General features: G+C 36.9%; 2 protein-coding genes across 3 annotated transcripts in view; one reads left to right on the top strand and one right to left on the bottom strand.

Moving 5' to 3' along the window:
* The window catches only part of LOC106133431 (zinc finger protein 629), a 51,526-nt gene extending 44,320 nt beyond the window's left edge, over window positions 1–7,206 (top strand). The window contains exons 2-3 of the mRNA XM_060946442.1: window positions 5,035–5,895; window positions 6,293–7,206. Of these exons, the coding sequence (XP_060802425.1) occupies window positions 5,035–5,895; window positions 6,293–7,206 (1,775 nt within the window). The remainder of the gene's footprint in view (window positions 1–5,034; window positions 5,896–6,292) is intronic.
* A 7,249-nt stretch (window positions 7,207–14,455) lies between these two features.
* LOC106133438 (uncharacterized) lies at window positions 14,456–19,391 on the bottom strand. Of its 2 annotated transcripts, none has more exons than XM_060946443.1 (7): window positions 18,635–19,391; window positions 17,003–17,133; window positions 16,443–16,665; window positions 16,088–16,240; window positions 15,660–15,841; window positions 15,049–15,129; window positions 14,456–14,745 (listed from the first exon to the last, which is right to left on the bottom strand). In XM_060946443.1, exons 1-7 carry the CDS (start codon window positions 18,713–18,715, stop codon window positions 14,484–14,486), a joined length of 1,113 nt encoding a protein of 370 aa, XP_060802426.1. In that variant the 5' UTR covers window positions 18,716–19,391; the 3' UTR covers window positions 14,456–14,483. The 2 variants fall into 2 exon arrangements, with proteins under 2 accessions (XP_060802426.1, XP_013188620.2); XM_013333166.2 differs by lacking the exon at window positions 18,635–19,391 and adding an exon at window positions 17,226–17,399.
* Window positions 19,392–19,561: the final 170 nt, after the last annotated feature.

The raw sequence follows: 19,561 nt of genomic DNA, 5'->3' as shown, positions 1-19,561 counted from the left end.
CTTTTTTCTACTGGTGCCGGGAACCAAAATAATTTAAAAATATAGCACTACATTTTTGGGCAACCTAAAATAGCAAATCAGCCACTCCTAACTAGAAATCAGATTAAACCATCGGCTGTAGAGACGGGCGGACTTTTTAAATCTCGATATCGACAATTCCATATCGACAACACGATGGTGACTAAGATAAGGTTATAAAGTAGCCAGATTTTATCGCCGTTAGATGTCTAAGTTATTAACGATGGCCCCAGAAGATAGATGGAGCGGGTTTTTGTGAACAAAACCACCAAACTAGATGACGAATGGCTTTTGAAAACATTCTTTGTTTAAAATTATATCGATAATGAGGTTCCAACGACTATTTTTTTGAAATTTGATGATAAATAATCGTTTGACGGAAACTGTTTTTCAGTAATAAACTGAATAACTTATTTTCTCACTTTTCTGCATATTTTTTAATATTTTTAATTGGTCGACTGATTATTAAAGTCCAATAATAAAAAATAAAATTTCTATGGCTGCAATTTAATGTATACTAATATTATAAAGCTGAAGAGTTTGTTTATTTGTTTGAACGCGCTAATCTCAGGAAAAAACTGGTTCGAATTGAAAAATTATTTTTGTGTTGAATAGACCATTTATCGAGGAAGGCTTTAGGCTATATAACACAACGCTGCAACTATAAGGAGCGAAGAAATAATGGAAAATGTGAAAAAAAACGGGGGAAATTATTCATCCTTGAGGGTTTCAATGATGCCCAAAATAACTATACCACGCGGACGAAGTCGCGGGCACAGCTAGTCTTGTTATAATAAGTAAAGGGTTAGAAAGAAATTTGGTAAAGATCAAGTAAAGATAAGCAAATCAAATAGTACCTACTTATGTGTCCAAGAATGTACGCATAATTCCAGCAAAATATTTTGTGTGGCAGTCATAACACCCTAATTTAAAACACAATGGTTTCGTTATTAGAATATCGTGGGATAAAAGCTTCTTCACGACCAACAAAATAAAAAACACATAATAGGTATTTCAAGTTAAAAAAATGTCTTCTTTCCTCAGTAAAATGTTATACATATAATCACGTCTATATCCCTTGCGGGGAAGACAGAGTCAACAATCTTAAAAAGACTGATAGGCCACGTTCAGCTGTTTGGCTTTATGATGGAATTGAGATTCAAATAGTGACAGGTTGCCAGCCCATCGCCTTAAAGAAGAATCCCAAGTTTATGAGACTATCCCGAAAAATATATAAGATAGAATCTGATCTCAAAACAGTGCCGTGTGGTTCCCGGCACCAATAAAAAAAAAGAATAGGACCACTCCATCTCGTTCCCATGGATGTCGTAAAAGGCGACTAAGGGATAGGCTTATAAACATGGTATTCTTCTTTTAGACGATGGGCTAGCAACCTGTCACTATTTGAATCTCAATTCCATTATAAAGCCAAACAGCTGAACGTGGCCTATCAGTCTTTTCAAGACTGTTGGCTCCGTCTACCCCGCAAGGGATATAGACGTGATTATATGTATGTATGTATAACAAAAACTGACACACAGAGTTCTACATAACAGTTTGGGAAGCTGCGGCCATCTCAAACTAGTATCTGTCGAGACTTCGAGAGCCGTTCCAGGCAAGCCTATGATTAAGAATCCATTATAATTTCCTGTACAGAAAGGATATCGGCCGGCAGGCAGGTGTCCGCGTTACGTACTTACTTATAAATACGGTCAGCGTATCAAAATCTCAACTAATAAGTATTATAAATGCAATAGTGAGTTTGTTTGTTTGTTTGTTACCAGTTCACGGGTTTTCTACTTAAATTATCTACTTGAAATATCACGTATATTTAATTAAAAGTCTGGAGAAGGACATACGGTAGGTACCTGTTATCCCGGTAAAAACTATATCACTACATAGTATAAAACAAAGTCGCTATTTTAGTCTGTTTGTCTGTATGCTTAAATCTTTAAAATTACGCAACGGATTTTGATGCGGTTTTTTGTAACAGGTAGAGTGATTCAAGAGGAAGGTTTTTATGTATGTACATTTAAAATTTTGCACCCGTGCGAAGCCGGGACGGGTCGCTAGTATGGTATATAACTAATCCCGTGGGATTTGCAAAAATCTGTATTCTTTTTTAGGTGGCGCTAAATTCGTCGCTTTTTGTAGGTGGCGTTAAATTTGGTGCTTTTTAAAGGTGGTGCTAATTTCGTCGCTATTTAGTTAGATTCAGCGTCAAATTTAAATTCGTATCTTTTTAAAGATGACGTTAGATTCACCCGGGCGACGCTGCGGATCAATTCTAGTGATAGTACTGTACATACATACGTATAATCTCGCCTATATCCCTTGCGGGGTAGACAGAGCCAACAATTTTGAAAAAACTGATAGGCCACATTCAGCTGTCTGGCTTTATGATAGAAGAAAGATTCAAATAGTGATTGAAATAATAGTGACAGGTTACTAACCCAGCGCCTCAAAGAAAATCCCAAGTTTATAATTATATTCCTTAGTCGCCTTTAACGACATCCATGGGAACGAGACGGAGTGATCCTGTTCTTTTTTTATTGGTGCTTGGAACCACACGGCACTGATAATACTGTAATTCCATAAAATTAAAACACACTTAAATCAGTCCATTTGCTAATATTATATTATGAAGAGGTAAGATATTATTTTGTTTATGACGAACTAGCTACCCGCCCCGGCTCTCGGTAAGTAGGATAAATATGAACAGTTGTATCATCAAACTGAATAACAAACACACTCATTGTGAAAGGAACGGAACTCGATACATACATACAGACAGACAGACAGACTGTCAAACTGGACCGCCACTTGTTGACCGCAAACCGCGAACGCTCTCCATTACTCATTATCTTACACGTGTTTAAAGTAGAAAAAGTTAAGACGGAGCGATATATAATCGATTATTAATATGTATGTATAAACATATATAACCTTGTCTTTCAGTCTTTTTAAGACTGTTGTCTCTATCTGCCGCGTAATGGATAAAGACGTCATTACGTACATACATAAAATCACGCCTTTTTCCCGGAGGGGTAGGCAGAGATTACATCTTTCCACTTGCCACGATATCTGCATTTCTTCTTTCGCTTCATCCTCATTCGTAACTCTCAACGTGACGTACGACGTAACGTGATTATAAATAAATAATACGTAATTCCACACATACAGTCACGTTCGTCTCCCTTGCGGGTTAGACAGAGCCAATAGTTTTGAAAAGACTGAAAGGCCATGTGCAGCTGTATGGCTTAATGTTGGTATTCAAACAGTGAGTGACAGGTTGATAACCTACAATCGCCTACAAGAAGAATCTCAAGTTTATTAGCCTATCTCTTGGTCGCCTTTTACGACGTCTATGGGTAAGATGTGGAGTAGCCCTATTTTAAATTGGCGGGAGCCACACAAGCCGTAGGTAGTTAAACGCCAAAGATTAATTGCCTCATGTCTTTATTCCTTACGAAAAATTACTTTTAAGAAATATTCAAATTTAAATCTCAATTCTATCAATAAGCCAAGTAGCTGAACGTGGCCTGTCAGTCTTTTCAAGACTGTTAGTTCTGTCAGCCTTCAAGTGATAGAAGCGTGGTTAAATGAATGAATGAACGATATATTTATTCAAAATCTTAGTTTTATTGCGACGGCGTCTTTAATTTTTATTTGTAGTGAATCTGTGGCGGTAGCCGTCAGAGAGATAATAATCGAAATGCACTGGTAGCAAAAAATACAAGTACTCACACACGACTTCTAATGCCTTTCCAAGCGTGGCAAGCATGGTTATATTTATCTTACACTAGCGACCCGCCCCGGCTTTGCACGGGTAGCATTTATACATATAAACCTTCCTCTTGAATGAGTCTATCTACTTATTAAAAAAAAACGGCATCAAAATCCGCTGTGTAGTTTTAAAGATCTCAGCATTCTTACATACAGACATAAGGACATAATAAATAAAATAAATAAATAAATTACACAGATTGAGTTAGCCTCGAAGTACTCGTAAGTTCGAGACTTGTGTTACGAGATACTAACTCAACGATACTACATTTCGGTATAGACGAATGTATTTCGGTTGGGCACACCTGTAGTTCACACATTAGACTCAAAACATTGCGTTAATTGCGCATGAATAGCACCCGTACCTTTTTTCTTTTTATATGAGCGATAACTGAAAATCTATGTTTCTTAGATTCAGAAAACTCGATTAGTTAATAGCCTTCTTGCCTTGTCTTTTTGCATTTGTTTTTATTTACTTAAGATTTTCTTGTTTTTATACTTTGTTTTTTGGGTGTAGCATTTAAAAAAAATACATTATCTAGTTATCTAACTATTTACTCCTACCCACAAAAAAATTGAACTAAACTTAGCAGGCAGATAAACCACACAGAAATAGTGTAGGTACTCTTATTTATACAATATGAATGACAAATACGCATCGTTCTCTTTTGCCGGGAAATAGAAAATGGCGGCATTTTCTCGTATTTTCATTTTAAAAGCATCGGGAAAGTAAATCATTAGAAAACAGCTTCGGTCATACAGTAATGTGTATTCGCATTTAGGCAGTTGTTGATTGAAATGACTGTAGTCTACATATCCTATAGAAATCTAAATCATCATCATCTGGCTGTGATAGGTTGTTTCCATAGACTAAAGAACCCTTGTTGAACAACGTAACTGGCGTTCAAAATGTTATTTTATTTTCATAACTGGTTGTTTATGGTTTTCTGTGTACATAAATTAGTAAATAAACAAAAAAAATCAAAATTCAAAAAAATTCAAAATTCAAAAATTCAAAATTTTTATTCATAGGATATTATTATATCGCTTAATAATTGTCGTATGGTTTAACAACTTGGTTGAATCATTCAAAGCTCAGGGGAAAGACTACAATGAGCTTGATATTCAGTGACATACAACTCACTTTAAGACCCAACCAATAAGACAGGAAACTTCCTCTTTAATTTTCCATAACACAAAAAATTTACTTTGATTTTGTATTAATTTCAGATACGACAGCGCCCTACGTGCTATACAAAGATGGCGTCGAGCGAGCACCCCCCGGCACGCAGTGGGGAGGAGGAGTGCTGGACGGGGGCTACCAACCCATGCAGCACCAGAGCATGCAGAGCCCTGGGGGCCCTTCCCCGCAGCCAGAGCCCCAGCTCGCGTCACCCGCGCCTTCACCATACCCGCCCGCGCCCCCACCTCCCGACCCGACGGGCGCAGCCGAAGACGCAGCACAACAACTCGCACAACAACAGGCCCAGCAACAGCAACAACAGCAACAACAACAAACCTCTCCAGAACACATGCAAGTCGAGCAACAACTGCAGACGCAGCCGCAACCCCAACCCAACCAAGACCACCTTGACAGAACTCCCTGCTTCGTCCCACAACCTGACCTGCAACAGCAGTACGCGACGCCATACTTCAAGGAAACCAGACCAGCCAGCCACATGCTCGGCACTGGCGGCTTCCCGTTACATTATCTGAAGCAAAACGGTGTGCTATCCCTCGAAGGCCCCATCGACCAATACGGGGCTCCAGATCTCCGGCATCTACCAGACATAGTACAACCGGAACAGCCGAAACCACGGAAGCACAACCCGAACTCGGAGCTGAGGTTGTTCAAATGCTTGACATGTGGCAAAGACTTCAAGCAGAAGTCGACGCTGCTGCAACACGAACGGATCCACACGGACTCAAGACCGTACGGCTGCCCCGAGTGCGGCAAGCGGTTCCGCCAGCAGTCGCACCTGACGCAACACCTCCGCATCCACGCGAACGAGAAGCCATACGCGTGCGTCTACTGCCCGCGCTCGTTCCGGCAGCGCGCCATCCTCAACCAGCACCTGCGAATCCATTCCGGTGAGAAGCCATATACGTGCGGCGAGTGCGGCAAACATTTCCGCCAGAAGGCCATCCTGAATCAGCACGTCCGCACACACCAAGGCGAGCGCTATTCACACATATATGCCCTTCCCCGCTCCCCGCGCGCGCCGCCCGCACTGACCGCGGTCACTGCCGGCGTCGCCTGCGACTCCCGCCGCCCCCCACACGTTCGATTCGGTCTCGCATCCATTGGCCTTCCTATCAAACAAATTCTCGGTCCCCTCGTCGCCCACCTCGCAGGGGGCGCTCGCGAGACGCGGAACCGATCGCCGGACGATCCCGTAACCGTCCTAAGTTCGATTAACCCACTCGTCGGTAATCCTGACTCGGACGACTCAAACATGTGACTGACCAAAGTATTCCGTTTTTGCAGACGTTTCGCCGCATCTGATATTCAAGAACGGGACGACGCCTACTCTGTGGCCCCAGGATGTGCCATTCCCGGCTGACGAGAACAAAGAGGAGGTGCAGTCGACGTACGGAGACACGGACGGGCAAAACGGCGACCAGCGCGGCTCGTGCTTCTCCCCGGGTGACACGGCGCAATATCCAGCATACTTCAAGGACACGAAGGGACTCAACCATACCGTGTTCGGATCGGGACTCTCGTTACAATACTTGAAAGGAGGCAAGCTGCCCGATGTACTCGGCGGCCGCGCGATGCCGTTGTATGTGCGCTGCCCCATTTGCCAGAAAGAGTTCAAACAAAAATCAACGCTGCTGCAACACGGGTGCATCCACATAGAATCCCGACCGTATCCTTGTCCGGAATGTGGCAAACGTTTCCGCCAACAATCGCATCTAACCCAGCACTTGCGCATCCACACCAACGAGAAACCTTACGGTTGCGTTTACTGCCCCAGATTCTTCCGGCAGAGAACGATTTTAAATCAACATCTCCGCATTCACACGGGCGAGAAACCCTACAAATGCACTCAATGCGGTAAAGACTTCAGGCAGAAAGCTATATTAGACCAGCACACGAGGACGCATCAAGGGGACCGGCCGTTCTGCTGCCCCATGTCGAACTGCCGGCGGAGGTTCGCGACCGAGCCCGAGGTGAAGAAGCACATCGACAACCACATGAACCCGCACGCGGCTAAGGCGAGGCGAGCTGACGCGGCGAAGACACCCCGCCCGCTGCCCCCGGCGTCCGCCGTGGTCAAACCCGAGCTTTACTTCCCACAATGCTACGCGCCCTTCCAGCAGTTCCCGACGACCGGGGCCGCGGAGTTCAAGCCGGCCGTGGGCCCGGGCGCGCCGGTGCCGTGCCTGCCGGCCCAGTGACCCGCGCCGCCGCCGCGATGGCACCCCGGCCCGTCGCACGCGCCGCCGCACCACGACTTGTACATCACGGACCGCCTCTACAACTAAATCGCTTCGGTAGCTGTTTGTCGCGTCCATAATATCGCATACGACAAGCAGTATCCCGAAATAGCCGTACGATGCGGCCTTACACCAGTATACGACTCGCGCCCGCGAGCTTTCATATTCACTATGGATCGCTGTAAAACAAGCTTCGATCTGTAAATACCGACATGTTTATACCCTGAAAGTCTGTCAAGTGTACAGTTAAGTTCATCATGATAGTGTTACCGTCGAGAACAAGAGCATAGAGTTTTTGCCCCGTAATATTAAGTTACCACGTAAGAGTTAGGTTTCTCGGTGATTCTTCTTGATACGGTCGAAATTTTCACTAAAATCTAAGCAGATCGAACCAGAGATTAGAATTTAAAACTCTACGTTGAAATCTAATAGTAAGAAATTGATCTTTTACCATTTAACAATATTTCGCGATGAATGTCAGCGGCACGTTGAGGTGCCTACTTGTAATAATAAATATACATATTTTGTAGATATATTAAGTTAATTAAATTTTATTTAAGAATGTTGAAGGATAAAATCTGGCAGGGGTAGTTGAAATTCAAGATGCTCAAAATATCTTTAAAGTAATGGTAATTTAAGAATTTACGTGTAACTTTAGGTCCAAAACTTTGATGTTCTCGGAGAGAATTACACCGGTATGATGAATGTAAAACCAAAAACATAGGTTACCTTTTGCCATCTTTAACATTATTTTGTTTGTTACTCGCTGATGCATAATGAACCAATAGCCGAGATGTGTCAGGAACACTAGTGCCAAATAGTGTAGAGATTTTTAAATTTTTTTGTCTACCAGTTTCTAATATAGTTGGCCTAGTTTAGGTTGTTACCAGTTATTCCGACGATGTGACAATTGAAATGCATTTAAGAGGAAAGGGTCAGACTGAGAAAGGACTGTGATACGGTAGGTTAGGTGTCTATTCGCTCACTTAGCGTAAACTTGTGTGCCGAGCGCGAGACTGAACGGAGAATGGAGATCCTTTTGGGTCGTGTGAATGAATCTTATCATTTCTTTTATTATAAATTTTCGCTTCTATCGCGCGTATATACTCGAAATTGCCAAACGTTAAATTTTATGTTCCTAAAATATCGAAAATTGCATTTATTTTACCCCGACCGGGATCACCCGGTCAGGTCAGTAGCCTTCTCTTCTGGACTGATTTGATGTAGGTTAGTAGAAAGCATGAGACTGTGGTACCAGATGCTCATGAACGTGTGTGATGTCGCAAAGTGCTTTGTCGTAGTTTGATCCAGGGACGGAATATGCCAGAATATTATTTATAATTTAGCTTAGACACTCGAATTACCAAGCAATTCGACCATTCATCGCGAAATAAACTTAGCATTAGGGAGAATAAAGATATATATGATTTTTTTAGCGTTGTTGAAATATTCTGACGGAGCGCTGTGCGTCCTCGACATTTCGCGTCCAATTATTAATTCTGACATGATGTAGACTTTAGGATCTGAATTAAGATGATGAATCACACCGCTGTGTATAAAGAGGGCAGAGGCAGATATATCAAATATATAGTCTCTGGAAAAAAAACCACTAGTCTGAGAAGACTATAAACTGCAGTCAGGATATTTCATCAGGCCTTTTTAACATTTTTATCATATCTGTTTGTATCTATAGGCGACATATATAGCTTATTTTACGATATTATTGTGATGGTTTCGTTTTCCTACAGCATAATAAGAACTGTTACGTATTAACTAATAGATGTAATAGTAATTGAATTTGTGGGAGTCACATTACACACCATTAATTTATCACTTTTTAAAGTGAATAACGCAATATTATGTTTATATGTATTTGTTGATTTCTGACAAATTACAGCTCATTGGACAGTTATGGAAATTTTACGCGTACATTTTTAGCACCAATGTTTAATGGGGAATTAACTAAAACAACAGTAATCAAGTGAATTGCAAAACTAATAAGTCCAGCTGAACCAAGTTTCAGAGTTACTGTCAACATTTCCCAACTAACATGATTGCAACGGATAATTTCTGAACCATCTTCGGCATCGTGATAATGGTGCTAAGAGCTGCGCATTGCCTACCGTTGCGTACCCACGCACGTTTTGTTTCCTGGTTATTTTTCCTATCAAACTTTTGGAGGTTTACAAACGAAAATAAAAAAAAACACCATTCGAGGAAAATTAGACGTTATCTTCCGTGACTACAATTCTCCACAATGTTGAGTGTGATCCTCCGAGACCTCGCGCGCCGCCCCAGAATCAACATGCCGTATATGATAAATATTTCAGTTTCTAATTTTTACTTTCTACACACATCATTATGACAGCCTTACAATAATAGTTGATAAGTATTTTTATACAGTTCAAGATTAATAGAGGTTTTGGAGCGGCGCGGCGGGTCCTAGTACAAAGTTTGAATTCACAAACAACACAGTGCCATAGCCAAGTAATAACCTCAGATTTATACTTATTAGATTTTTATACCGATACAAATGGATTTAATTTTTAAATATAACAAAGGTGATTAAGTATACAGAGATTACAGATGATATTTTATACATTTATTACAAACAATATTATTAAAGGTAAATGTGAAATAGTCTTAAACTAGTGTCGTACCTATTGCAACGTGCTAAGTACATAATTATATGAAGACAGGTTTATATAAGTTACAGAAGTGGAAAACTGAAGGATATTTACTTTTAATACATCAATTTTCTTCTTAGCAAAATAGCTTGACCGGTCATCGCCGTTGCGTTTTATTATAATGGCATTTTACATTGATGTGAATTAATTTCACAAGGCGCCATTTCTATTGCTTAGTAACAGGGTTGGTAAAACTACGAGATATCTGACCGACACTTTAATTTATCCATTACAATCTAGGTTCATTGTAGATTATTTACCTACAAATGATCATCATTTTATGATTTCAAACCTCGACGATAACTCGTAATAATAATTGCAGCAAGGCTGTTCCAGAAACTACATAATCGATGGTCTTAGCTTTTCTTTTTTTTTATAAATGGCGCCATAAATTTAATAATGTCGGTCTCGCTCTTAAACACCATTTATTTTAAATTATTGTAAATACCTACATATCATTCAAAATTTCTCAGGCAGTGTTAAAATATTAAAATAAGCTTTCATAATTAAATCGAATTTGATTAAGTGGTCTGTCGATGTTTTAACTTTTACTAATGTCGGGCATCTTTAGAATTAACAAACGTAGAAAATTTACCCGAATTTTCGGTACATTGAATTGTACAGTTCCGAATAGGCTTTCGGTGAAAATTTTACATAGGAAATCTCCCTGGCTGTTTTGTTCACGTTCATATTGCTCACTTTTGTTAAGTTTTGCTCAAATGTGCGTGTGTGTATACCTACCTACTTTGAAGTTATTGTATTAGTTACTTATTAAGAGATATGTAAAATATTTTTGAGAGCACGGTTTGCTTTTCTTTATGACTATTTTTGTTAAGTACAAAACCAGATGTTTCGTCGAATCTTTTATCGAATAAAATTGAATCGGGAGTCTACAATTGGAACCCAACACCGTAATTGTGCCGTCCAAGCCGAAATTTCATCAATCCCGCACTAGAATCAACAAAGGTTTATTTTATTCTTGCCAGTAAATTTAATGTTTTAACTCGTTCCTAGCTTAAGCTTCATAAATACTAAAACCTATATACTATTGTTTTATGTCCCATAATAATTAAATCTGATTGATATAAATATCCCGTAGAATAGTCTCATTTTCTATGAAAAACAAATATTTCGGTGCGATATCGCAGACTTTATCATTTTATCAATAAATTAAGGAAGCACATTAGTATCTTTAGTTCACAAAAACACGTTAATAATGTTTTATATCGTTTCCAGTATATTAAGCAGTTTTAAATAGCCAAAATAGAATTTTGAAATCTTTTGATTTTCTTTATATCCGTGTGCTGCTTTCTATAACATACTTTGTGTACTTTAAGTTGTTAACGATATAAAAGGAGAGAATAAGATTGCATTGTGGAAGTATACTATGCATTTAATGATAAATATATCAAATCATGTCAATTGTATTTAATACAATTCTACAGCAATGATAGTTAAACTGAAACATTGCTTGCTTGGCAAAATATTAATAACTTAGTGTAGTCCGTTTGTTAAATATTCATGTTTCCTTTTAAATAATGCATTTATTTGTGATCTCAGAAGTTCAAAAATAACGGAAATACTCGAATTTGGAACTTTAACCGCGAAATGGTGATTGGCCAAGGAATGATTTGTGATTGGTTATTTTGAAACATCATTTTCTTATTGGTCACAAACAATTTTCTTTAACATTATTTAAACATTCCGAATTCGAACACAACTTCTATTGGCGATGACTAAATTGCCTCAAAATACTGAGATTGTTTATTTTAATACTTATACATGATTACGAATCTATATTATATACGGTAATTATAGTATTGTCTTGCAATATCAGTCAAGTCACAATCTTATAGTTTTACAGAGCGATAGAAGAAAATTTCAATACGTATCGAATAATCATTGAAATTGGATTGGATTCAGGACTTAATTTCTTATCGCACTGTAAAAAGTTACAATTTTCTCGATGTGTGGGCTGTATCCACGTTTTGATTGGTGAGTTAGGGTAACAATTAGTTCATAGAACGTTGGCTACGAATTATTAGACGTCTTCCATTTTAGTCTACCAGTGTAATTTAGTGTTGGGACGTTTATGATTTTGTGTCATTATTGTTTAGTATCCCAGTAATACCGTGTTATTTAGCTTTATTTGTACAGTACATGCGATTTTAAGAAAAAAAAAAGATATTGTCTATTGCCGCTCTCGGCGCCAGTGCAATACACTCGAAATTTGGCAAAATATTTTATAATTTATTTTTTAAAGTTATTCTTACTTCGTAGTTGTTAATTACATGAAATAATTGGTAGCCAACTCAAAAGGCCTATGTTTTATTTTTAATTAGGCACCTTATACATAATTGTATACACTGCCACTCGCCGACCGCTGTCAGTAAAATATTTTTTTTAAACAATAGATACTTGTTAAATACAGTTCCACAATAAAATAAGTGTTGTTGAATTTTTTATAAAAGATGAACATTATTATACTAATGATCTTGTAATCTGGATTGATTTTTTGCAGATTTTATTGTGTGCAAGGTTTTTTGTCAATAGAGAAGATACGCCGCCCGTCTAGCTTATTTTTGCTATACTTATTTGAAACAATAAATGAAACAGTTTACGTACCTATATACCAGATAGTACAATAGTTGTAAAGATTATACAAATATATACAAATACAATAGATTATACAAAGCCGTGATATATTATACACTTTTTTTTTATAAAGAAGCAGACGAGCGACGTATCTAATGCATGATTCGTTTCTTACATGGGTGCTGTTATATCATTAATTGTACATAATTATTGTAATATACAACAATAGACTGGTAATTTTACACTGTTGTTAGGTTTCTACAGAGTTATTCCTGGGGCTGTTCAGAAATTATTTTCATGGCAACACATTTTTTTTTATCTATACTTATAATAAATAAATGAATAAAATTATTTAAATTTAAAATATAATTTTATACAGTAATTTATTTTAAAAGTAATACAAAAGTAGTAAATATATGTTTTATTTTAAATTACAAAATATAATTTTTTTGTCCGAAAAAATTGTCTACGCAGCCTCAGCCCACATGTTACAATAGAGTATATTTTCTTACAGACCTACAAAGACACCGAAATAGACTATATGAAATTCATTTAGGCAATCCCAGAATACAAGATCGAACTTTTTACACACAACAGTTTAACAGCTTACTTTATTTACCATTGTAGTATGTCATTCATTTTATGAAAAAAAAACAGTTGGTTGCGAAATGGTCACAAAGATCCAGGCGATAAATTAAAACGTTGGCATTTTAAAAAAAAAGAAAAGAAAAAAAATTGTAAATATATTTTCTAGTTCTTCCAAAATGAATATTATCAGTATTAAATACAAAATTCGACTTTGGTTAGGTCAAAAGTGTATGTGTGATCTACGTATAGAAATTTTTGCTAAGACATTCTTGGTGTAATTTTTAAAAAAATATGTTTAATTATATTTTTTTTTTCTCTTAAGATATAATTTAATCGTTTATCATTGATCTTGCCTAGACTTGCATTTATGTTAGTTACGTATTTTATGTTTAAAGTTGATACCATCGTATTTGTGTATATTATTATTGTATTAAGGGTTTTGTTTGTTTTTTTTTTTGTCATTAATAGAAGTAAAATGTTGTAAAAAGTAAGCTCGTTGTATTTTATCAAATAAACACTTTTTAGTCCAACTGAAGCAATACAATGAAGTTTTATTTTTACCCTAAGCCCCTCGTAAATAAATTTAATATGACACATAGATGTTTTTAGATCAAATTTATTGAAAACTTTCTTAGTTTTAAAGATATTTCGTACCTTTACGTTATGGCAAACATGTTTAAAAACAATTCCAAAAAAAGGAAACAATTCTGGGTACGTAGGTCAAGATGTAGCTTGGCGGATTTAAGTTTAGATACGTATCGTACATATATTCACGTCATTAGTGACAGGTTGTTAGCCCATCGCCTAAAAATCCCAAGTTTATAAGCCTATCCCTTAGTCGCCTGTTACGACATCTATGAAAACGAGATGAAGTGGTCCTAATCTTCTTTTTTATCGGTGTCAGTAGCCACACGGCATTTAAGTTTAGACACGTTAAAAAAGGGAGACTTTGACTACTAGGGGCTGTGCCCGCTAAAGGTTGAAGAGTTTGTATTTTGATCTAAACTAAAAACCTAAAATAAATAAAATACTTGCGATATAACGCTTTCATTTATTTATTCTTAATAGAGATTTGGATAATCAAATTTCTCTCATATCCTCCGTGAAATGTTAACGGAATTTGTTTAAGAGATATGCTTCGTCAAATGGCTAGAGAAGTTTTTCAGAAATATGCTTCTTCCTCCTGGCTTTAGTCCCGTTGCATCCTCACCTCTCTGGACCTCTCCAGAGCATGGCATATGCCTTCGACCACTTTTTCAGAAATATGCTAATCTCCCATAATAAAATTCCATATTCCCCAACTTGTTCTTTCAAATTCCATCACTAATTAAAACAACATGTCAACAAAACTTCATTTATTAACAACAACTAATCGCTTCTCTTTTTCAACAATTTATTAATTTTATCTTTATTTTTATAAATACACAAGTCCATAAAAGTCAGACTTAGTAACAGGCAGTGTCCTAACATGTCTTTTTGTAGGTCCTTTTGTGTCCTGAACATAAACTTTAGTGCTTCGGACATGTAAACGTGTGAATTGTTAGCGCTCCGCCCTTTGATATCCTGAAGAAGCATTTCTACGGTTTGCTCTGTAGACACCCTTTCGTTGCCTACCAGGGTGCCGTATAACCTAAAAAAAAAATATTGACATTTCAAGTTTTTAATAAGACTTAAAGATAAGAATTAAAAAAAAACAATACGTCAATTTTTTTTTCTAAAAAAATAGATACGTAATTATAAAAAAATTAAGTCTTTTTTTTATAAAATTAACAACATTAAGTAATTTTTTTTTGCTAATTATGAGATAAACAATGAAGAAACGAATGTTAAAGTTTCGTAAAACAGTTAAATTGGTTTTGATGAAACCACAAATACGGTAACCACTTACAATAAGGAGTGTTGTCTTTCTTATTCACGTTTAAAAATAACTCACCTGTATGGTAATGTAGGTCTTAAAAAGTAAACTTTTTGTATCAATTTGTTTTCAACTTTATTTTCAGTTGACTCCGAATCTCTGGAAGGAAACATTGAAAAACATGATGCCATACTCAGCTTCAAAAAGGCAAAACTGTCTAAAGAGTCAGCTTCTTGAGTCGACAAAACGATTGTAACTACACTAGCTTGAATGTTTTAATGCATATAACATACTGAAGTAAATGAAGGGCCACTCCATTTCTTCGTATTATATTCTGCTGAAAATCGTTGCTATATGTAGGTATTTAAATTTACTTACTTTAGTCTTTCATTCGATATACCATTTTCCTTATTAAAGGATTAATAAATAATAACTATTCAGCGAATGGAATGTAATTAAGATTCAAATAGTGACAGGTTGCTAGCACATCGCCTACAAGACGAATCCCAAGTTTTTCGCCATTATTTTAGTCGCCTTTTACGACATCCACGGGTAAGATATTCTATTTAAGTGGTGGGAACCACACGGAATCGAAATTTAAATGAGAGAAAAGAGATTTTGTAATGAGAGTGAGATTTTCATGTAAGAAAGAGATTTATGATGAGACAAATTTTAATTGTATAACTTACTGCGCAACATGACTCCTAGCGTTAACCAGGGCTACTATCATGGCTACCATCTGTGCTTTCTGCAGGTTCACGGAGATGACTTTCGGGTTGTTCGGGTCGCTGCCCGCCGCCCTCAGGGTGGTGGCTTCGGCCTGCATCACGAAGATGTCCGCTGGTGGCAACTCTTGGAGGATGCTCCATGACTGGAAAAAATATAGGAACGGTTCCCTTATTCACGAACTTCAAAAAGAAACATGAGAATATAATTAAGTAAAAAAATACATACATAATAATCATGTATAGGCCTTGCGAGTTGACAAAGCCTTGAAAAGACAGATAGGCCACCTTCAGCTGTTTGACTTCATGGAATTGAGATTCAAATAGAGACTACAAGAATTGTTTTTTTTTTTATTGGCACGGGCACCACACGGCTGAAATTGAATACTTACAATATTGAGTATATCTGTGATTTGCAGCCTCTTCCCGTCCGGATAGTCTATGGTGTGGTACCTCCAATCAAGGACCTCATACCCACTTCTGTCTATAAGCGTCCAACATACTGAATTCACCGCTACATATATTGTTAGGACAGACTTACATTTCTGAAACAAATTTGGTAGGGTTTTTTTTTCACATTTTCCATTATTTCTTCGCTCCTAAATGTTGCAGTGTCATGTTTTACAGCCTTCAAAAAGAATTTTTCAATTCGACCAGTAGTTCCTGAGATTAGTGCGTTCAAACAAACAAACTATTCAGCTTTATATTATAAGTATAGATTAGTATTGATTTATAATACCATAATACCTGTCTCACACTTTCACTTAAATTTGGGTGTAGGAACTGTCCTTTTATTTTGCTTGTAATTTCTGTTTCTTCCTGAGGGCCTGTCAGAATACTGTCACAAAGTTTCTTCGCAGTTTTCTCCGTAAAGCCTTCCACAGTTTCCACATCGGATATATTTTTGAGAATGCCATTGGTGATTTTCCAGTGATTGATTTTCTTTAATCTTACTTTGGATATGTCATAACTGAAATGAAAATTTTTGATTGGTTAGCATTAAAACTAATAAATGTTACACTTAGATTCATTGGTGATCACATACTCTTACGAGTCGGGCAATGTTTTTGGTTCAGCCTGAAATCTGATAATAGTATTGTGACACTGATGATTGAAAATATATTAATTTATGTTAATCAAAATAAGTAATGCAAAGAGATGGTTTTTAAGAACAATTTATAAAATATTCTGAGTATTTACACAGACAAATATCCAAGTTTTATTTAGTGCTTTCATAGGCACATTAACCCAGAATCTAATGTTTGCCACCGACACTTTTTATTTTTCTTTGATTTCAGAGTACTCACCGAGATAATTCCCTTACACTCGAATCATTTATAACCTTCAAAATCTTTTCTTTTTCAACGTCCGTATATTTATTTTCTAATTTCTGACAATATAAACACTTTGAGATTGACGGCAATCGATGTTTTTTGTTCTGCAAAACATAATTTTCACAATCAAAGTCCAATTGAAAACTTTATATAGTTACACAAGCGAATAACATGTCTTTAAGTTTTATAAACTAACCAGCAAGTTAAGGACCAGTAAAGCTCTATTAAACATATTTAATTTAAACACAGAAATTATACTTCACTTAATTATCTTACAAAATAAGTATTCTTTTACAAAAAATAAATAAAATAGAAAATAGAATTCAATCATGCAATGCTTGTGTTTGTTTACAATTTATATTATCACGACGTGACAAAAACGTGACAGTGAAATTTTATAGCTCTTAAAAATAATAACATCATGTCATGACACGACAGTGACAATGACATGATGTTATTATTTTTAATATTGTTGCTTCGTTACGGGAATACATTAGAATCATTGGTAAAAATTACAATACGTTAAGTCAAAATGAAAAAATATTTAAATTTTGATATGCGTCTGGTGATTGGACCAGGGTTCGAATGGTAGAACCGTACTACCACTTTTATAAAATGTCGCCACGGTAATGGCGCAACCTACCGCCAAAGAAAACTCAATAAAATAACTCAACTCAATAATCAAAATCCGAAAACATAATATCTCCTGCTAGCTCGTACAAAAATAGAAAAATGTTGAATGCTTATTACCTTTATGTCAATTATGAAATTCTTTAGTTCTTTAGGTATTTTTCCATGGCTTTGTCAGTATATACCATTCACATCATAATCAGCTAATCAATCTTATAGAAAGTTAATTTTATTTCGCTTTTTGTTAAGTTTATTTTGTTTATCCCGTGTGGCCCACCAATATAAAAGGCATTTTTTTACTATCATCAGGATCACTTTATCTCTTTACCATGGATGTCTTCTTGATGGTTTGTCTGACCTGTCATTATTTGATCTCAATTCTATCATTAAGCCAAGCAGCTGTACTTAAGGAATTTTAATAACAGCATGTTTGGACTATAAAACTGAGTGATCAATAAATGCGAAAGTAACGTCGGTCTGCCTACTTTCACGCCTAAACCACTGAATCGATTTTGATGAAATTTGGTATAGAGATAGGGTTGACCCTGCGGAAGAACATGCTACTTAATTGCGAAATAAGGGGGAGAAGATGATATAAGGGGGGATAAAAGATTGTCACTGAACTTTTCACGACGAACGAAGTCGCGGGGAACAGCTAGTAACAAATAATACATATCTACATATAATCACGTCTATATCCCTTGCGGGCTAGACAGGGCGTATTGTCTTGAAAGATAGGATGCTAGCCCATCGCCTTAAAGTGAATCTCAAATTTAAAAGTCTATCCCTTAGTCGCCGTTTACGACATCCATGGGAAAGAGATGGAATGATCCTATCTTTTTCATACTGATGCCGGGAACCACGCGGCACCTTAATAGTGCCATCTATACAGTGCAAACAAAAATAATAATTGAGATTGCGCCATCTAGTGAGTGAAACGTTTTCGTAATGTTTGAAAAGCATGTAAGTACTCACATATAGTAACGAATAAGTATAGTTAAGACTATGCAAAGCAAACTCTTTTTCATAGTCTTGTCTGCATGCCAACATAATCATCCACACTCCGTCATCCCCACTTTGCAGAGGAGCCCAGGATCCACCTACTGTCTACTACTACGATCCTTGTTTCCACGAAGCAACTCCCGTCTGACCTCCGCAATCTTTGCAGAACAGAACAGCAGAACGGTTTCAGGTCCCATCAAATCATGGCAAAACGCTTGTGGTTTACACATCCAGTTGCCTAAGGCTGCTAGTTTTCTCGCGATGATTTTTCTTATAAGAGTAGATCATCATTTAGCAATCACACAACGAATACGTAACTAAGATAAGTCAATTGGTCACGATTATGCTAAAATGTTTTTGCACATGGCACGAAAGAGCATCATACTTTGCCTTAATAGAGTACTTTGCAGTTATTTCCACGCAGATTGTTTAAGAAAGTCGATTAACGGATAAAGAATAAAGATAGAAAGCATGATGGGTATGTAAAGTTGGTAGATAAAAGGTTATCAACCTGTCACTTAAATAGGGCGTTGAAAAGATCTGAAAGTGAAGGGAAGTATGAAAGTAAAGCTAACTAATGGCTAAACAGGTAATTTTGTAAATATATACTGAGAAGGTAATAATTAAATATAATTCTAAACTGCTGGGAACTACACGGCATTTTACAATTCATCAAGTGCAAAATTCCATGCTATTCTGATAGCAGAGAAAAACACGGGAATAGAAGCAGCTGTACCTACGCTAACAGCTGCTTCTATTCCCGTGTAATCTGTAAAAGCCTATCAATGGATCGGTTAATCAATTTGGTAGTATTATTTTTAGCGATGGGCTATCAACATGTCACTATTAGAATATAAAAAAAAAGTATAAATAAAATTGCGCGCGAAATCTATGTCACAG

The sequence above is a fragment of the Amyelois transitella genome, chromosome 11, assembly GCF_032362555.1.
Source record: "Amyelois transitella isolate CPQ chromosome 11, ilAmyTran1.1, whole genome shotgun sequence".
Taxonomy (NCBI): Eukaryota; Metazoa; Arthropoda; class Insecta; order Lepidoptera; family Pyralidae; genus Amyelois; species Amyelois transitella.
The sequence above is the reverse complement of the archived record's forward strand: the minus strand, read 5'-3'. Positions and strand labels throughout refer to the sequence as shown.